Genomic DNA, 16570 nt, shown 5'->3' with positions numbered 1-16570 from the left:
CAGATGTCAGTTATTTTCCATTCATTTTTCTTTCATTTTTCCTTCCATTCCTTACTTCATTCATCAGTCTTCATCCTTGCCCTGAAAGCATCTACACAGTACTGCTGGGAGACATAAGGTGTCAAGAAATGCAATAAAGTATTTGTGGCAGTTTGATATTATTTATGAATTCAAAAAAAAGATATATATTATGTTTGTAAACTGGTCTGTTCCTCTGGGCATGATACACTGTGTTTGAATTGGATTCAGCTGAGATGCCCTTGATTAAATTATGTTAAGATTAGGGCTTTGATTTGAGCAAATCATTAGGGCGATTCAGTTTGATGGGCTATATAAATGGATGCTCAATCAAGAACATGGATGCAGATGTTTGAGAAAAGAGGGACTGTTCCATAGACATGGCAGAGGCCCCAGGGAGAGAAATGAGCCATTCACCTGATGGTTTACAGCTGACCTTGTGAAGAGAACAGAGCAGCTGAGCCCAGAAAGAAATGAGTCCTGGGAAGAGAGATGAGTCCTCCAACCTGAGATCGGAAAAAGCTGGACCCACGGAACCTTAAGAGAGAAGAGGAAGGTTGCACCTTCACAGACATCATCCGCCATCTTGCTTCAACACATGGCAACAGACTTTGGGTGAGGAAGTACCTCTTATGGTACCTTAAGTTGGACTCTTTAGGGTCTTGTAACTATAAACTTTTACCCCAAATAAATACCCTCTATAAATGCCAACAGATTTCTGATACCTTGCTTCAGTGTTCAAGGGCAGAGGGCACACAAGGGTGAAGAGGGTCAGTTCAACCAGGGGGCCAAAGTAATAGTCTTCATATTTTGCTCAGATTATAAAACTAATGCATACTCCCTATAAAATGTGGTGTAATGAATGGTGTAAAGAATGAAAACCACTCCTAATCCCAACACAGAGAGATAATCCCTAGTATTAATAGCATATTTTAAAATTTTACATCTGGTATATTTTTCCCCCAACCTTCCCTAATATTAATTATTATATCATTTATACATAAACATACATAAATAATGTATAGTAAAAGTTGTGAACTTGCAGAACAAACATGCATAACTTCATACAGGGGTCCCATACATCAACCCACCACCAACATCTTACATTGTTCTGAGACATTTGTTATAAATCATAAAAGAATATCATCAAAATCTTATTACTAACTGTAGTCCTTATCTTTCATTTGGTGTATTTTTTCCCAAAACCACCCTATTATTATTTTTTAAATGTATTTTTATGACAGAAGTTGTAAATTTATAAAACAATCATGCACATGTGCAGAATTCTCATACGACACCCCTCTATCAACACACCACACTGTGGTGGCACATTTGTTACAGATTAGGAGATACTATTCATCAGCTTATTACCAGCACATATTGGACATACTTTTTCCATACTCCCACATTATCAATACAGTACGTTTGGCATAGATGCATGAATATTACATTATTGCTGTTAACCACAGTCCATAGGTCACTCCAGTTGTATTTTTCCCATGCTTCTCCACATTCCCACCACCCTACAATAGTGATGTTCATCTGCTCTAGTTCATAAAGGACACTCTTGCATCTGTACCATCAACCACAATTCTCATCCACCTCTGGGTTTACTGTGTTATTCAGTCCTTAGATTATTCACAAGCTTTCTATCATTTGGCATCCCTAGACTACACTTTTCAGCCACATTCCCATTTATAAAACAGCTCTTACTCAGTATAATGTGTTACCCTCAACTCTATACATTTCCACACTTTTAAAGTTAATAATATTGAACATCAATAGTCCATCTCAGTCCTCCTCTTATCTCCTTTAAGAATCTACCACCTACCACCAGGTCTTGAAGATGTTTTCCTGTATTTTCTTCTAGAAGCATTATGTTTCTTGCTTTTATATTTAGGTTTTTTATCCATTTTGAGTTAATTTTTGTACACAGTATGAGATACAGGCCCTCTTTCCTTCTTTTAGTTATGGATGTCCAGTTCTCTCAACAGCATTTGTTGAATGGACTGTTCTGCCTGAGTTGGGTGGGTTTGACAGGCTAGTCAAAAATCACTTGACCTCTTGCCCAGGAATGGCGCCGCACACATGGAGAGCTGACTCCACAAGATGACGCAACAAAAAGAGACACAGATTCCGGGTGCTGCTGACAGGAATACAAGCAAACACAGAAGAACATACAGCAAATGGACACAGAGAGCAGACAACTAGGTGGGGGGAGGGGGGGCTGGGAAGAGGAGATAAATTTTTAAAAATTTTAAACACTTAAAAACAAAATCACTTGACCATAAATGTGAGGGTCTGTTTCTAAACCATCAGTCTAGTTCCTTCGGTCTATGTGTCTGTCTTTATGCCAGTACCATGCTGTTTGCTGTTTTTACCACTGTAGTGAGGTATTATGATTTAAAGTTTGGAAGTGAGAGAGTCCTTCAACTTCGCTTTTCCTTTTTAAGATGTTTCTGACTCTTCAGGACCCCTTACCCTTCCAAATAAATTTGATAAGCAGGTTTTCCATTTATTTTTAAAATACTGGTGGAATTTTTATCAGAATTGCATTGAATCTGTATATCAATTTGAGTAGAATTGACATTTTAGTGATATTTTCCAATCCATGAGCATGGAATATTCTTCCAATTATTTAGGTCTTTTGTTATTTCTTTTAACAATGATTTGTAGTTTTCAGAATACAAATGCTTTACATCATTGGTTAAGTTTATTCCTAAATATTTGGGTTTTATCTGTCACATTTTATTTTCACCATTCTTTTGACACTTTTAGTTACTTTTACTGGTATAATCTTAATTTCTAGACTCTTTTCCAAGCCTCTCTCTCCTGTCTTGTCTTTTCTTTTCAGGCCATAGCACACCCTTTAGTATTTATGCAAAGTCAATTTCTTGGTTACAAACTCGCAGTTTCTGTTTATCTGTTAATAATCAAAACTTGCCCTCATTTTTGAAAGATAATCTTGCTGGGTATAAGATTCCTGGCTAGAAGTTTTTTCTCTTGCAGTATCTTAAATATATCATACCACTATCTTCTAGCCTCCATAGTTTCTGATGAGAAATCATCACTTAGTCTTAACTGAGTATCCCTTATATGTTATTCATTGCATTTCTCTTACTGCTCTCAGAATACTCTTTTTTTCTTTGGCATTTGACACTCTGATTAGCATGTGTCTCAGATTTATTCTGATGGGTATACATTGTGCTTCTTGAACATGGATGTCTATTTCCTTCAATAGGGTTGGGAAATTTTCTACCACTAATTCTTCAAATATTCCTTCTGCCTCTTTTCCCTTCTCTTCTCCTCCTGGGACTACCATAACACAAATGTTTTCACATCTCTTGCTGTCATTCAGTTCCCTGAAACCTTATTTAATTCTTTCCTTTCTTCATCAGTTCTTTTGTATGTTTGCTTTCAGAAGCCATTTCTTCAAGCTCACCAATCTTTTCTTCCACCTCCTCAAATCTGCTATTATATGATTCCAGTGTATTTTTTATTTCATTTTTTACCACAACTTTCATTCTCATAAGATCTGTTATTTTTCTATGTATGCTTTCAAATTCTTCTTTGTGCTCATCAGTGTCTTAATACCCTTAATCTCTTTAGCCATCTCATTGAATTTTTAAGTAGATTTATTTGAACATCTATGATTAGTTATCTCAACTCCTTTATGTCATCTGGAGGCATGTCTTATTCCTTTAACTGGGCCCTATCTTCCTGTTTCTTGGTGTGAATTGTAATTTTTCATTGGTATCTTGGCATCTGGCTTACTAATTTTTCCTCTCTAATAGTTTCTCTCTTTAGTTTAGGGCTTCCTGCCCCTTCTTCCTTGCTCATTGTGTAGTAGGAGCCAAGAATGTAGTTTGTGCTGTAAGCTGTGGAGGCTCAAGCTGCCCTCATTTTCCCAGGGACCAATGAAGCTTCTCCCAACTTTCTCCTTTGCCGGGGGTAGAGATGGAGCCACAGCTGTCTGTAATAATCCAAGTCACGCAGGCCTAGAATGTATAGTTGCTCAGGGAGACTGATGAATCTTCACATCTCTTTCTTCCCTCCTGGGGTGGGGATGGAGCTACAGGTGTGGGCAGCAGTCTATGCCATGCAGGTCCAAATGACCACCATTGCCCCAGTAGACTTCCAACTCTTCAGTCTGTGCCAGCCAAATGTACCTGCAGTCACTTGGAGAGGCTGGTGCAGGGCCCACCAGCTTCCTCCCTGGTACAGGTAGGGCTGCAGCTAGAGCTGCAGGCAGATCTGGGAGAAAGAAGCTGGTCCCTACCTTCACTGTGATTTTCAGTCAGCCTGGCTTCCCCTCATGCTAGGGTTGGAGTTAAATGTCCACTATGGGCCTCTTTTTGGCTTGGACGGGTTCAAGCTTTAGCTGTTCTTAGGGTTATACTTTAGCCAGCCAAATTTACTAATCAGTAGCTGGAATTGGTGGCCAACTGTCTCTTCCTCCCCTGTTTTTGGGAAATGGAGCTTCCAACTCCAGCCACAGAATAGTTCCTGAGGCAGCTTGCACTGCCAGAGTAGGATAATCACTGGCCTCCGCGGCATGGCCTCTCCCTAGTAGCATTTTTTAATGCATTTCCTTTCTGTCCTTTTGCCATGCTTGTTTATTAATTTGGATATCTGTTCATTTACTTATATTTGAGATCTCACTGATTATGTAATTTGATATGCTGCTTTTCCATATCATTATCACATCAGAAGCATTTTTCTCTATCATTAAATTTCTTCTAAATGTTCAATCTCTTAGTTTTAAATACCACCTGTTTGCTAATTCCTCAATAAATATCTCTGGTCCAGACTTTTCTCCTGAACTCCAGCTTCATATAGGCTACTGCCATTCAACTTTCCCCCCTTGATGTCTAACAAGCGCCTCAAACGTCACATGACCAAAACCATTCCTCCTGCAGCATTTCCCCATCAGCTGATGATGTCCGCATTCTTCCAGTTGCTCAAGCCAGAACCTTTGGCATCATCCTTGGCTCCATTTTCTGCCTTTCATCCTGTATCTGTTCTGTCAGGAAATCATGTTGGCTCCCCCTTCAATTCCAGTCCATTAGTATCTGACCACTTCTCGTCACCTTGCTTCACACTGACCCCATGACACCTCATGAGACTTCTGCAGTAGCCACCTGAAAAATCCCCAAGATTCTACCCTTTCCCCTTCTACATCTCTTCTCAGCCTAGCAGCCAAAGACAGTATCAGATTATGTCATTCCTCTGCTCAAACCTTTCCAGTGGCTCCCTCTCACATAGAGTAAAGGCAGTGTTCTTAAAACAGCTAGAAGGCATTGCATGGTCTTTCCCCCCTCCCCATCTTTCTTTCTCTGCCTCATTCACTTTTCCAGCTACATTGGTTTCCAGGATATTTCTCAAATACTCTAGGGACACTTTTGCCTTAGGACCTTTGCACTTACTGCTCCTTCTTCGTGAAACATGCACTCTCCCACTTATCTGTGTGGCCGCTTCCCTCACCTCCTTTGGTGAAACCTACTGTGGCAGTTTGAAATTATTTTATGAATCTCAAAAAAGAGAAAGATTATGTTTGTGAACTAATCCAGTCCTGTGGGTGTGAGGCTCTTTCAATTGGTCTGCGTCAGTGAGGCGTGACTCAGGTCAAGTCTCCACCATCTGGGTGGGTCTGATAAAAACAGACTCAGGGAAAAGGAGCCATCATATTTGATCCTGCAATGTGAAAGAAAGGACTCCAGGTTCACACACAGCTGAGCTGCAAGGAAAAAAGCCCCCGAGAGGCTCACAGAGCTCAGGTCCAGGGAGAAATGAGCCATGTGCCTGATAGCATGCAGCTGAACTTGGAAAGAAAGTAGAATAGCCGAAACTGACAGAAGAGTCCAGGAAAGAGAGCCCTGTGCCTGACTGCCCAAAGCTGAGGAGAAGGCAGAGACCTTGGCGGGATTGGTGGCCATCTTGCTTCACCACACGTCCAGACAACAGGGTCAACAGTAGCTGACTTTGGTGAAAAAGCACCTCTGATGGTGCCTCAGTTTAGACATTACATGACCTTGGAACTGTAACTTTTACCCCAAATAAATACCCTTATAAAATCCAGTACACTTCTGATACTATTTTTTGCATCAGCACTGTTTAGCCAACTAAATCACCTACCTTGACCATATTTTTAAAAATTGTAACTCACCTTCTGCCAACCACCCACCCAGAGTGCCTAACCACCTTTAACCTGTTCTACTTTTTGCTTTCTCTAGAACATCTTAACATACTAGGTGTTTTATTTAAATATTATTTGTATTATTTATTTTGGGTCTCTGCTGCTAAAATTTAAGACTCACTAAGGCAGGGATTTTTGTTTAGTTTACTGATGGATTCTAAATACAGCAAGTACTCAATAAATACGTGTTGAATGAAAGAAAGAATGAATTTTAGTGGCTGCATATTTATTCTCCCTTTTGCCAGACATTTATATCATTTCCATTTTCAAATAATAAATAGCAGGTCCTTTTACAAAAATCATTGTTCAAGTTTTATGTTATTTCCTTAGGTTAGAATTCAAGAAGTAGAATTACTGAGCCAATGATTATGAATATTCTCAAGGTTTTTGACATGTTTCAAATTGTTTCCAGAAGGTTTATGCCAATTCGTGCTCCAAGCAGTCATATATGAAATGCCCACCTTCACTGGAATTAAATATTCTTTTTAAGCTTTTATTAATTGGGTAGAAGGGAAATGTATATTATTGGCCAAAACAATTTTCCATTTCATCTTTTGGATGTTTGAGATAGGCTAAGTCAGGTCACAGTTTATTTTATTCCCCCATATGTTCTCCCTCTTTCTTTGAGGAAATCCCAGTTTTCCTTCCTGTGAGACCCTTTCCAATCCCTCTGTGAGACCCTTCCCCATCCCCACCCCACCATCCAGTGGTAAATTGAGTTGGCTAACCATCAGTTGCTGTGTAACATGATACGAGCACGCATACGCAACAGCCAATTTTTTTGGTTTTCTCTTTTAGGAGAACATTGCTATTTTTTCTTATGAATGAAATCTATATTCCCACATCAACCTTTGGGTAGATTGAATATAATTTTCTACAGCTTTAGCTCCCTTTTGCGGGCTCTTCATTACCATGCTACTGTCCATGTCTTTAAAAGTTGCTGGCTCCCTTTGAGCTACTGACACAGATCAGAGAGTTCATATTTTGAGTCAGGATCATCCAGAGAGCCTTGTGAAATACAGATTCTGAGACCACATTCCACACTTCCCAAATCAGTGTCTCTGGGATCAAGACCTGGGACCCACTCTTTTAACAAGTTCTCTAAAGAGCCCTGATACAGCTCATCCCCAGCCACTGATCAGATCCCCCACTTTATTGCACAGACAGATTGTGAGATGAGAAAGGTGAGGTGATTTTTGCTAAGGGAGAATAATCTCTTCTCATAAGTAACCTGAGTATAAAATGAGTCAGGTAAGAACACTTCTGTGCTAACCTGTGTGTAGAACCCAGGTTTTGCGGCATAAGGAGAAATCCAAAAATCAAGATGATAGCTGTGTTTTACGGGTGGGTGGTCTGGAAGGGAAAGTGGGCAGTCAGTCCTGCAACCATATTTAATGAGTACCAGCTGTATGCCAGGTCCTGCTGTTCATAATAAACATTTAATAAATATATATTGAATTAATAATTGATTAATTAACAAAGCATAAGATGAAATCACACAAACTGAATACAGGATGGTAAGAGGTAATCAAGAATGAATGAATAAAATTGATTTGGAGTTATCCATAGAAGCTCCCTTTTGGAGGGAGGGCAGGCTTATGTGTTCCTCATAAGAAGAAGTGGCACATCTCAAGTGGGTGGCAGGGCGAGTGAAATGGTGGCAGGAACCAGCAAGCTGTTTGCAAAGGTTGTCAAGCTGTCCCATGTGCCACATAAGAACCTTTGAAAGGGCCCAATGAGAAGGAAGATGCACAGAGGAGTAAAGAAAGGGCAGGAGGAGGGACTTCTCTAAGGCTGATTTTAAGAGCCAATAGTAGGGGGGAGGACTGCTGGGTGAAAAGATTTAGAGCCCAGCAATGAGCTTCACGGGACTAAGTCACAGGTAAAGCCAAGGAGCAGCTGTTAAGTACCCATAATGTACTTAGGCCATGCCATGGGAAATTGGGATATAAAAGTAGCTAAAGAAGATTGCCCCGCCTGAACTTACGACCTGGCTGGGAAGACAATAGTTGCGTGCATAAACATTTAGCGAACTATATAAAGTCAAATATAATCAAGCATAGCTTTATTAAGTCCATAAGCAGCAAAAGAGTTCAGAGAAGAGGAAGGTGTTTGTGGACTGGGGAAATCTGGGCCAACTGACTGGGTGGTTGGTTGAAGTCGAGGAACTGATGGGGATGGAGAGAATGGCGGTATTTGTTGTACGGCTTGTTGAGGAAGGACAGAGGTCTTGTGGCTTCTTATAAGAAGAGTCAATCCACAAATCACAGACAAGATGTTCAATTCAGTACCTCTTCTAATCTCTTTCATAAGTGGAACCTATGTTCTCTCACAAACTAAAAACACCACATAGCAATGCAGATTCCCCGTCAACACACCTGCCCACTGAGGCTCAAAACTGGCTCCTCAGCCAACTGAATCCTAACTCCATCCTAGAAAAATCCTACCCACCCACCCCCACACACCATTTAATGACTAGTACATCCCTGCCTTCTCGGAGCTGCCTCTCCTGCCCCAAGGATTTTGAAGAGGTGTTTTGCCCAATCACTTTCCTCTTCTGGTTGTGGACCTCCAGCCGCTGGCATTGTTGTCATGCACTAACACCAGCACAAGCCCCTCTGGGTCTGTGAGGGGAGTTTGGACTAACCCAGCCGTGAACTTCTAGGAAAACAGGAAGAGTAACAAAAATCCCATTGGTGTCCCTTCAGTGCTCAGTACAATGATGAAAACTCAGTTAAACTCAGTATATATTTGCAAAATGAACACATTCCTGGGTTTTGGGGGATGCTCTCTTGGGAAGCACCTCTTCTCGATGTCTCGGGCTTTCAATATTAGCTCAGACCAAGAAATTGGGATCACCTTGCCAGGGTCATCCCTTGCCTCCCTGTTCCGCTGTTCCTGGAGCGATATTCATGACGGCGTGGGGAGAAGGGCAGCCTTCCTCTCATGCCCCTGCAGTGCAGTCTCGTCAGGAGGAGGGGAGCCTGCAGGACTCCCCAAATCTGCTCTAACCAAACAGTGCCCAGGTGTGCACTGGAGAGTTCGTTACAATCCAAATGTAAATGTAGTTGTGATGTCCAAATAATGATCAGACCATAGAGTTATCATTAAAACCAAAATTAATAAACGGAAGCATAGCAGGTTTTTGTTCTGCTTTATATTTTTATCATAAAATGTCAATCAGGTTTAGTACTACTTATACAGATTTTTAGGACTCTGGCAAAAATAAAATTCATGGTGTAAGAATATATGGATTCGTTTTCTCATTCCTTTATTTTATAAGAATTAAATCATTTCAAGAAAAATTCAATCCAGGAAATCACCTCTAGGAATCATGAGTGATTATTCCATTATAGGTAGTGGTAGTTTTATGATACAGTGATATTTCTAATGGGCCTAATTCCTCTTCTATATGCTTTCATATTATAATAACACTCTCAGTGCTTTTGTCACAATGATTATTACTAATCCCCTTCTGCGCTTGATGATAATCTCATGGGGATTAAAGTTACCAAGCCATGAATTCTGCTAAGCCAAGAAATGTTAAGAAAATAAAATTTGCAAGATATTGCTGTTCAGCTACTGGTTCTGTATTGGTAGATTGCTTTATCTAAGTATCTTAGCCATGTGTCTGTAAAATAATGTGATTTTATTTTAATATACTAAACTTGTACATTCACATGGGCTTTGTCCTGCAAATGTGTCACCTTGGAAGTCTAAACTTACTTCATCGGTGATAACTGCTGCTGACCCCAGTTTTTGAACTCTCCCTTTGAAATTTAATTCAGCACTTACTACCTTCCTTTAACTTGCCCTGATGTTGGCAAATCACATTCCTTCCAGAAGATTTGCTTTAGGGAAACCATCAAATGTCTTTCATAACCAATTATGAGAAAAAAAGGTGAGTGTTTAAAGTGGCTAATATATTTTTTTGTTGTTCAAAAAAGATATGACTTTTGGAGGTGGGACTATAAAATAATACTGACTGGTTCATGCAATTCCAGGCAATCTAGAAGTGGGGATTCCTGTAGGAAGGGAAATGCACAGTCAAATCTGGGTAGTCATTCCTGTTATTTGATGCTGATCAACAATCACTTACAAACCCATTTTTCTTTCTTTGTAGATCACGTTTTATATTCTGGTGAAGGCCGTTTACACCCTGGGGTACAGTGTCTCCCTGATTTCCCTTACAACCGGAAGTATAATTCTTTGCCTCTTCAGGTAAGAAGAGGAAATGAGCAAGTCTACAAAGAGTACAAGACGGGCAGGCTTTCAGTTTAAGCATTTAAGGCATTTCCGAGGAAGGCAGGAAATCACTGCTTCCAAACTTATTGCCCATCTCCCTAGTGATTACATGGTCCCTGTGCTAAAACCAACAAAGCTGCCTTGGAGAGTGCTAGTATGAAATATGATTTTATTTAAATACTCTGCATTTCTTATATAACAACGTCATACTGACCACGGATTAGAATTCAATCCAGCTATTATTTACTAAATATTTAGCCATTGTGCAAATGCTTGGAAAATAGAGAAGCGATATGCAATATTGTGCTTGCCATTAAGGAGCACCTAAATTTTAGCAGTCAGTCTTCTATTGAGAGACAATCTAATGTAGTTAAGATCATGGAGACAGGAGTCAGACTGTTTGGGTTCAAATCCCAGATCAGTCTCATGGTAGCTCAGTGAACTTAGACAAATAACTGAACCTCTTTGTGCATCTGTAAAATGAGGATACTAATAGAGTCTACTTCAAAGGTTGTCGTGAGAATTCAATTGTGTTAGCAGATGTAAAGTGCTTAGAATAGTACATCGCAGGCATGCAATGAGCGCTTTTTAAATGCTGCTGTTTTTTCCTCTGGTAGTAGAGAGATATTTTCCCCTGCCCCACCTGAATCTTCGGTAGATTTTCCTAGAAGCTAATGGTATATATTTTGCAGGTGGTTGATCAGGGTGAGAGGGCAGAGGCTTTAGTGTCGAAATGGAAGTTTCTCTCTAGGGAAAACTAATAAGTGTATTTAGGATTAAATCCATGTTTTTGTATCATTAGCACTAAATAAAATGGGTGCTATCCAGTTTATGTTAACAGTGTTTCAGTTACTACATATTTTATTTCTCTCTGCTAAAATATCCTTCAAATGTTCAGTGGTATGTCAAATAATATCAATAATATAGCAAATAGAATATTTTCAGATCCTAACAACCCATTAGAAGACCCATCCTTGAAAATAAAATAAATGAGAAAGAATTGATGAAGAATATAGCTAGGAAACCCAGCAAATGTAATTGTCATACCTTTCATTTTTCAGACATCTTAACTTTATCAAGTGGTTGGTTATTCTCAAAAAGAATATCGTGGTCAGTACCTTTAATCTAGAACTATATTTTGGAAAATGTGGGGAAGATCTATCATATTCTAGTTCTTTTTTTAAAAAGCTGATGGAGTATTAACATTTGTTCTATTATCCCCCATTTTACTATGTATTTTTAAAATATCAAATTGTTGAAAAAAGAAAGAAAAGAAAATCTAGGGACATAAGTTGGCACTAGACAATTTAACTGGAAAAATATCAGTGTATTCTTTAAAAACATCTGTACTGAACAATCCATATTACTGATGTGCTTTAATTTCATGCAATCAATTAGGCAACCTAATAACATTTTGGAAATATTGTTCATGTAGACATGGATCCTTTAAGAGACTTTTAAATGGCTTTTTAAGGATCAAATATAATCTTTGATGTATGGATATCATTAATCACCTGTCTGTGATACTTTTTAGTTAAAAACAAGACATCTTTGTATTGAAAGTCATTCTGCTGCTGGTTAAATATCTAATGATGGCTAGAAAATGTATCCAAAGCCAGTGTACAGTTCTGAGCACTGCCTTTCCTCTCAAGCCACAGAATCTCTCTGCCCTTCTCCATTTCCATGTGTCAGATATAGCTATCTGATGCCAGTTCCCTGGCGTGAGGTGAAAGTAAGTCGATTCTAAAAATCCATGTTGTAAAAATAACATGCTTCATTGTCCTGGTAATTATATCCAGGAAATACAGAATTCTTTGCAGTCATTGAACATTTACTCTCCATAATAACCCAATAAACTAAGAAAGCATCAACTAGAGACATATTTCAAGCCCAGGCTTCTAACCCCTACAGCTTTGTACCTGCCCTTCACCATCCACAGTTACCAAGTTCTCCAGAGTCTATTTCCAGACTTCATTAGTGAGTGGAGTGCAGCCTTACTAATTTAGAAGCCAAACTTCTGATTATGTCCATCACCCATTAGCAGATCCATAAAAGTAAAATAAAAGAACTGAGCCATGAGCGATGAAGAATATAGCTAAGAAACCTAGCAAATATGATTAGATTGGCTGGTTTGCTAACTGGAATGCATGATCTTTGAGTGATGGCTATAAATCCCAAATCCTACCCGGTGGGAAGACATGGGATGAAAGAGAGAGAGAAGGAGAAAAAATAAAAGTGATTTGGAGAAGTGATTGCAGCCAATACAAGCAACAACGGAAAACAAAGGTGGCATTCTGAAAGTGAGCATAAAGGAGATAGTCAGGAAAGGCAGCCACTTACACTTCAGCGATGCCAAAGGGTTTACAGAACAATGTGGTATAGTCAGTGCAGCCGTAGAATTGCGCCTAGGACACCAAGAAAAATTTATATGTAATCCAATAATCTTCATTAAGGTTCAGCAGCAGAGTTAAAGACAGTAAAATAATCTTTTGTTAACGAAGTATATATTCAGTAAAGTGGAGAGATCTTAAGTGGACAGCTTGAAGAATTTTTACAAAATGAGCGCTACCCCCCCTCAAGATATAGGATATTAGTACCACAAGAAGCCCTCCTCATGACCATTCTGAGTCAATAGTACCTCTCCTCCAAAAATTATTCAGATAACTGTCGCCATAGATGACTTTTGCTTCTTTTTTGAAAATTTTACCCTAGAATCATACAAAAGGAAATTTTCTATCTCTGGGTTCTTTCATTTTGCAGTGAGATTCACCCATGTGATTGCAAGTAAAATAGTTTTCATGTTCTCTTTCCTTGCTGTATGGTATTCCATTTATTGACTATAGTACAATTTATTTATCCATTCAACTATTTATGAATATATGGGTGACTTTAAGCTATCACAAATAATGCTACTGTGAACATTTGTATACATTATCTGTTGCACAGATGTATATATTTCTTTTGGATTATATGCTATATATATACATATGTACATATGTGTGTGAATGCATATACATATATATCTATATTTATTTTATATTTGTTGGTCATAGGCTTTGCATATGTTTAGGTTTTCTAGGGTACTGCCAAATAATTTTCCAAAGCAATTGTACCCCTTTACATGCCCTCCCAAGCTGTGTAGGAGATTTATATTTGCTTCATATCTTTGCCACCATTTGGTATTGTCATTTCAAATATTTTATATATCCTTAGATGGTGTGTGTTTTAATTTTTATTTCCCTGATGGCTGATGAGACCATGTGTTTGGAAATCTTTTTTAAAAGTGCTTATTCAAATGTTTTATCTATTTTTCTATTGGTGCTCTCTTATTTTTTTAATTATAGGCATCATATAGCAGAGGCTTTTGATAGATATGGGTATTACATATTCTACTGCCAACACTGTAGTTTGGCTTTACACTCCTATTTTTCTGACTTTACACTCTTTTTTTTAATTGTGTTTTTTATAGATAAATAGATACTTGACACTCTTTAATGAGTTCTTAATTTTAATAAAATCTAACTTATTTGTTTATTTTAGCTAATGCTTCTTGAGTCCTATGAAATATTTTCCAAATTCTTCTTTATCTTATAGAAATGTTAACTGTTCATGTTGAGGTTTATGATCCAACCATGATTTTTTTAAAGGGGGCATCAGGGATTAAGCCCAGGACCTCATGCATAGGAAGCAGGCATTCACCACTGAGCTACATCTGCTCCCAATGAGAGTTGGTCTTTTCGTTCATTTGTTTATTTTGGTTTGGTTTTTAGGAGGTACCAGGGAGTGAACCCAGAACCTCATATATGGGAAGCAGACATTCAACCACTTGAGCTATACCTGCCTACCCCTATGACTTATTTTTGAATATTGTTTAGGATAAGGGTTAAGATTCATTTGTTTTTTCACTATGTGTATCCAATTTATCCATGACAGTCCATTTAAAAGACCATACTTTACCACTGACCGTGGTATGTTTGTCATAAATCAGGGGGCTGTGTATGCGTGGGACTAATTCTAGACTCTGTGCTGTTCCATTTGCCTCTGTCTTTTATTGTGCCGTTTTTTATATTGCTATGATTTTGGTAGCTAAATAATACGTCTTAATTTCCAGGAGTGTAAGTCCTTCAACTGTTTTTCATTAAGGGCTTGGCCATTTGCCTTTACATATGAATTTTAAAATCAGCTTCTCAGTTTCCATTAAAAAGTTCTGCTGGGATTTCGTTTTGGACTGCATTGAATTTATAAATGTGCTTGGATAGAATGGACATCCTTACAACAGTGAAACATTCAATCCATGGTCATAATACATCCTTCCCTCTATTAGGTCTTCTTCAATTTCTCCCAATAGTGTTCCGTGGTTTTCTGAGTAGAGTTCTTGCACATCTTTTGAAAGTCATTCCTAGGTATTTGTTTATGCTCTTGTGTTAAATTCTATTTCTAATTTTTTCTAGAAAAAGAATTGATATCTTTATATTAATCTTATTTCATCAACCTTGCTGAATTCATCTATAAATTCTGTAATCTATAAATTTATTTGTATTCTATGTGAAACTCATGTTGTTTGTAAAATACAATGTTGAGTCAAAGTGGTGATAGCAGACAACCTTTCCTTATTTCAGAACTCAAGGTAAAAGCTCTCAATATTCCATTATTACATTAACATGATGGTTGCTGTAGATATTTCAAAGATCCCCTTTATCAAATTAAGAAAGTTCCTTTCAATTTCCAGTTTCTGAAAGCTTTTATATCATGAATAGATATTGAATTTTATCAAATTATTTTTCTGTATATATTGAAATGAGCGTATGCCTTTTTATCTTCATTTAATGAGATAAATTACATGGATATATTTCTACTATTAAATCTACCTTTCATTCCTGAAATTAAGTATGATACATTACTCTTTAATATATAGCTAGACTCAATTTGCTAATATTTTATTGAGGATGTTTGCATCTACGTTCATGAAACTGTTTGATCCATACTTTTCCTTTCTTATAAATTCTACTACTGTTTTTATGTGACAGTTATGCTGGCCATAAAATGAATGGGGCAGTGTTCTCTCTTTTCTGTTTTTTGGAATAATTTGGAATAATATTAGATAAGGTATATTTTCTTATTTAAATGTTTGGAAGCATTCACCATCTGGATAGATGAGTTGTCATTGTGGAAAGGTTCTTAATTATAGGTTCCAGTTTTTAAAAACAGATATAGGACTTATTCAGATTTTCTGTTTCTTCTTGTCAGTTATGGCAATATACTTTTCAAACGTATTTTCAAGGAGTCTGTCCATTTCATTTACATTATTTTCTTACTGCCTTAGTGGGTATAGGCGTTATACTGATACCCCTTTCTTCATTCCTGATATTGGCATTTTGTGTTTTCTTTTTTTTATCTTTGCTGAGCCTTACTGTATAAAGCTTTATAAATTGTATTAGTGTTCTCCAAGAACCAGCTTTTGATTTTATTAATTTTATCTTTTGTATCCTTGTTTATTACTTTACTTATTTCTCCTCTTTATTATTTCTATCTTTCTTTCTCTGGTTTTAACTTGTTCTTTTTTCTAGTTTTTCTGAAAATAGATGCCTACAATATTTATTTTTAGGCTTTCTTTGCTTAAAATGTGTTTATTTATATCTACAGATACCCCTCTCAGCACTGCTTTAGTTCCTTCCAGTTTTAAGATGTGTATAAGTACATGCATGTGTGTTTCCATTACCATTTTGTTCAAATTTTTCTAAACTTTGTGATCCCTTTTTGGGGCTCTAGAAGTCTACAGCTTGATATCCAAGTAGTTAATTTTATAGACAGTTTTTTGTTAATTTCTCGTTTAATTCCATTGTTATCAGACAGCACACTACTTAATTTCATTCCTCTGAAATTTATTGAGATTTGCTTTATGAACCAGCATATGGTCTATTTTGGTAAAAAGTTTCTTTTCATTTGAAGACACTGTAAAATCTGTAGTTACTCATTTGTAAGCTACATGTCATGTATTTCAAGTTTTGTCAATCATGTTATTCAAACATTCCAAATCTTTACTGATTGTTTTAACTGCTTTTAAAATCTCCAACATAATTGTGGACTTGTCTATTTCTCCTTTTATTTGTA

At 37.6% G+C, this 16570-nt stretch overlaps 1 protein-coding gene across 2 annotated transcripts in view; it reads left to right on the top strand.

Moving 5' to 3' along the window:
* Positions 1-16570, top strand: part of VIPR2 (vasoactive intestinal peptide receptor 2) — a 158191-nt gene that overhangs the window by 114312 nt on the left and 27309 nt on the right. For both annotated transcript variants that reach the window (XM_004447634.4, XM_071215386.1), the window contains one exon: positions 10338-10435. In XM_004447634.4, coding sequence (XP_004447691.1) covers positions 10338-10435 — 98 coding nt within the window. The remainder of the gene's footprint in view (positions 1-10337; positions 10436-16570) is intronic.

This window comes from Dasypus novemcinctus, chromosome 5 (genome assembly GCF_030445035.2).
Source record: "Dasypus novemcinctus isolate mDasNov1 chromosome 5, mDasNov1.1.hap2, whole genome shotgun sequence".
NCBI lineage: Eukaryota > Metazoa > Chordata > Mammalia > Cingulata > Dasypodidae > Dasypus > Dasypus novemcinctus.
The sequence above is the reverse complement of the archived record's forward strand: the minus strand, read 5'-3'. Positions and strand labels throughout refer to the sequence as shown.